At 46.3% G+C, this 2,500-nt stretch overlaps 1 protein-coding gene across 1 annotated transcript; it reads right to left on the minus strand.

The window, feature by feature from the left end:
• Window positions 1-836: 836 nt before the first annotated feature.
• EMWEY_00022090 (hypothetical protein) lies at window positions 837-2,129 on the minus strand (the record flags this gene model as incomplete). Its single annotated transcript, XM_013480625.1, has 1 exon — window positions 837-2,129. The coding sequence occupies one exon, from the start codon at window positions 2,127-2,129 to the stop codon at window positions 837-839; it is 1,293 nt and encodes a 430-aa protein (XP_013336079.1).
• Between the last annotated feature and the right edge of the window lie 371 nt (window positions 2,130-2,500).

Consider the following 2,500-nt stretch of genomic DNA (forward strand, 5'->3'; position numbering starts at 1 on the left):
CAGCAGCAGCAGCAGCAGCAGATGCTGCTGCTGCTGCTGCTGGTGGCTGCAGCTGGGCCACGTCCTTGCTGCTAATGAGTCTTCTACTGCTTCCTATGTCTTCCTCTATATGTCATTATCCCTGCTGCTGCTGCTGCTGTTGCTGCTGCTGCTGCTGTTGCTGCTGCTGCTGCTGCAGACGCTGCTGCTAATATATATATTTATATATAAAAAGAGCAGCAGCAGAAAAAAGTTTTCTGCTGCTCAATGGGCACAAGAGTTGCTGCTGCAGCAAACAAAGAACAAATGTTGCTGCTGCAGCAGGAAGAACAATGGTGCTGTTGCTGCAGCAGCAGGAACAAACAACGCTTGCTGCAGCAGCAGCATGAACAATAGTTGCTGCTGTAGCACAAAGAACAACAGTTGCTGCTGCAGCAGAAGGAGCAAGTGCTGCTGCTGCTGCTGCTGTAGGAGAAACAAAAGTTGCTGCTGCTATAAAACAAAGGAAACATATGACTGCAGCAGCGCATGCACTTGCTGCTGCAGCAAACCTGCTGCTGCTAAAAAGCCAATAGGGTTTGCTGTATACCATGTATGCATATCCCCTGCTGCTGCAGCAGCAACAGCAGGTGCTGTTGCTGCTGTTATCAGCAGCAGCAGCAGCAAAACAACTGCACTGGACACACTACAAGTAACGACACAAAAAAACACGAAGCAGCAGCAACTGCAGCAACAACTGCAGCAACAACTGCAGCAGCAGTTGCAGCAGCAGCAACAGCATCAGCTGCTGCTGCAGCAACAGGGGGATAAAGAGGCACTGAATGGTTTATTAGACACAAAGGATTATTTTCCTTGGACTATGCTGTTGCATCACCTGCTGCTGCTGCTGCACCTGCTGCTGCAGTTGCTGCTGCTGCTGCAGTTGCTGCAGTTTCTGCTACTGCTGGTTCTGCTGCTGCCTCCTCAGGTGGCGCTGCTGCTTCATTGGCTAAGGGCACGTCTTGTGTAGCAGCAGCTGCAGCAGTAGGTGCTGCTGCTGCAGCAGCAGCTACTGCTGCTGCTGCTGTTGCAGTATCACCAACTGGTGGTGCTGCTACTTCTTGATGCTGCTGTTCTGTTGCTGCTGTTGCTGCTGTTGCTGCTTGTGTTGCAGTTGCTGGTGGTGCAACAACAGGCCAGCGGCTACTGCTATGTTGCTGCCTTTGCTGCTGCTGCTGGTGCTGCTGTTGCTGTTGCTGTTGCTGCTGCTGTTGCTGCTGTTGCTGATGTCCCCCTCTTCTTGTGTCTCTTCTTCTTATGGATCTACTAGTATATCTCTTATGATGGTGTCTCCTTCTCTGCATTTGCTGCAGTTGCTGCATTTGCTGCATTTGCTGCAGTTGCTGCATCTGCTGCATATGCTGCAATTGTTGCACTTGTTGCATGTGCTGCATCTGCTGCTGCTGCTGCTGTACAAGATGATGAGGATGCTGCTGTCTTTGATAATGCTGCACTTGCTGCATTTGCTGCATTTGCTGCAGTTGCTGCACTTGCTGCAGTTGCTGCACTTGCTGCACTATATTATGTCTACCTTTTTGTGTAGGATATCTAGATCTCCAATTACCTCTTTGCTGCATTTGCTGCATTTGCTGCCCATGCTGCTGTTGCTGCTGTTGCTGCTGTTGCTGCTGTTGCTGCTGCTGTTGCTGCTGCTGTTGCTGCTGCAGTTGGAAGAAAGTAAGTACTAATGATTGCCATTTAGCTCCTATACGTATCCCTCTATCTGCTGTATTATTATATAGTCCTCCTCCTACAGGAGGAGCAGCAGCAGCAACAGGAGGAGGAGCAGCAGCAGCAAGAGGAGGAAGAGGAGGAAGAGGATTACCAACATTACCTATAAATCCTCTTTTCCTCCAATATTTTTTATCTCCTCCTCTCCCTACATATTGTTGTATCCCTTGTTGTTGCATCTGCATCCCTTGTTGTTGCTGCTGCATCTGCATCCCTTGCTGTTGCTGCTGCATCTGCATCCCTTGCTGCTGCTGCATCTGCATCCCTTGCTGCTGCTGCTGCTGCTGTTGCTGCTGATGAACATTATAATCATCATATTGTTGTAGTACAAATTTACCAACATAAGGAAGAAGAGGAATAAATTTATTGATCTTAATCATGGTTAATTGTGATGATGAATAACCTAGATGTGTTGCTAGTGTATGTACACCTAAATTATTTATTATATTTATATAATCATTACCTTCGCTTATTATACATGGACATATTATTGTATTTAATCTTGGTAATGCATAACGTAAATAATTATTTATATTATTACTATTATTATTATTATTATTATTATTGTTGCTGCTGTTGCTGTTGCTGCTGCTGCTGCTGCTGCTGCTGCTCATCATATTGATTGGTTGATTCACTAGGTTATTCATGCTACTTGTTGATATATTATTATTATTATTATTATTATTATTATTATTATTATTGCTGCTGCTGCTGCTACTGCTGCTGCTGCTGCTGCTGCTGCTGCTGCTGG

Source organism: Eimeria maxima, genomic scaffold, assembly GCF_000499605.1.
Source record: "Eimeria maxima Weybridge genomic scaffold, Emw_scaff214, whole genome shotgun sequence".
NCBI classification, from domain to species: domain Eukaryota; phylum Apicomplexa; class Conoidasida; order Eucoccidiorida; family Eimeriidae; genus Eimeria; species Eimeria maxima.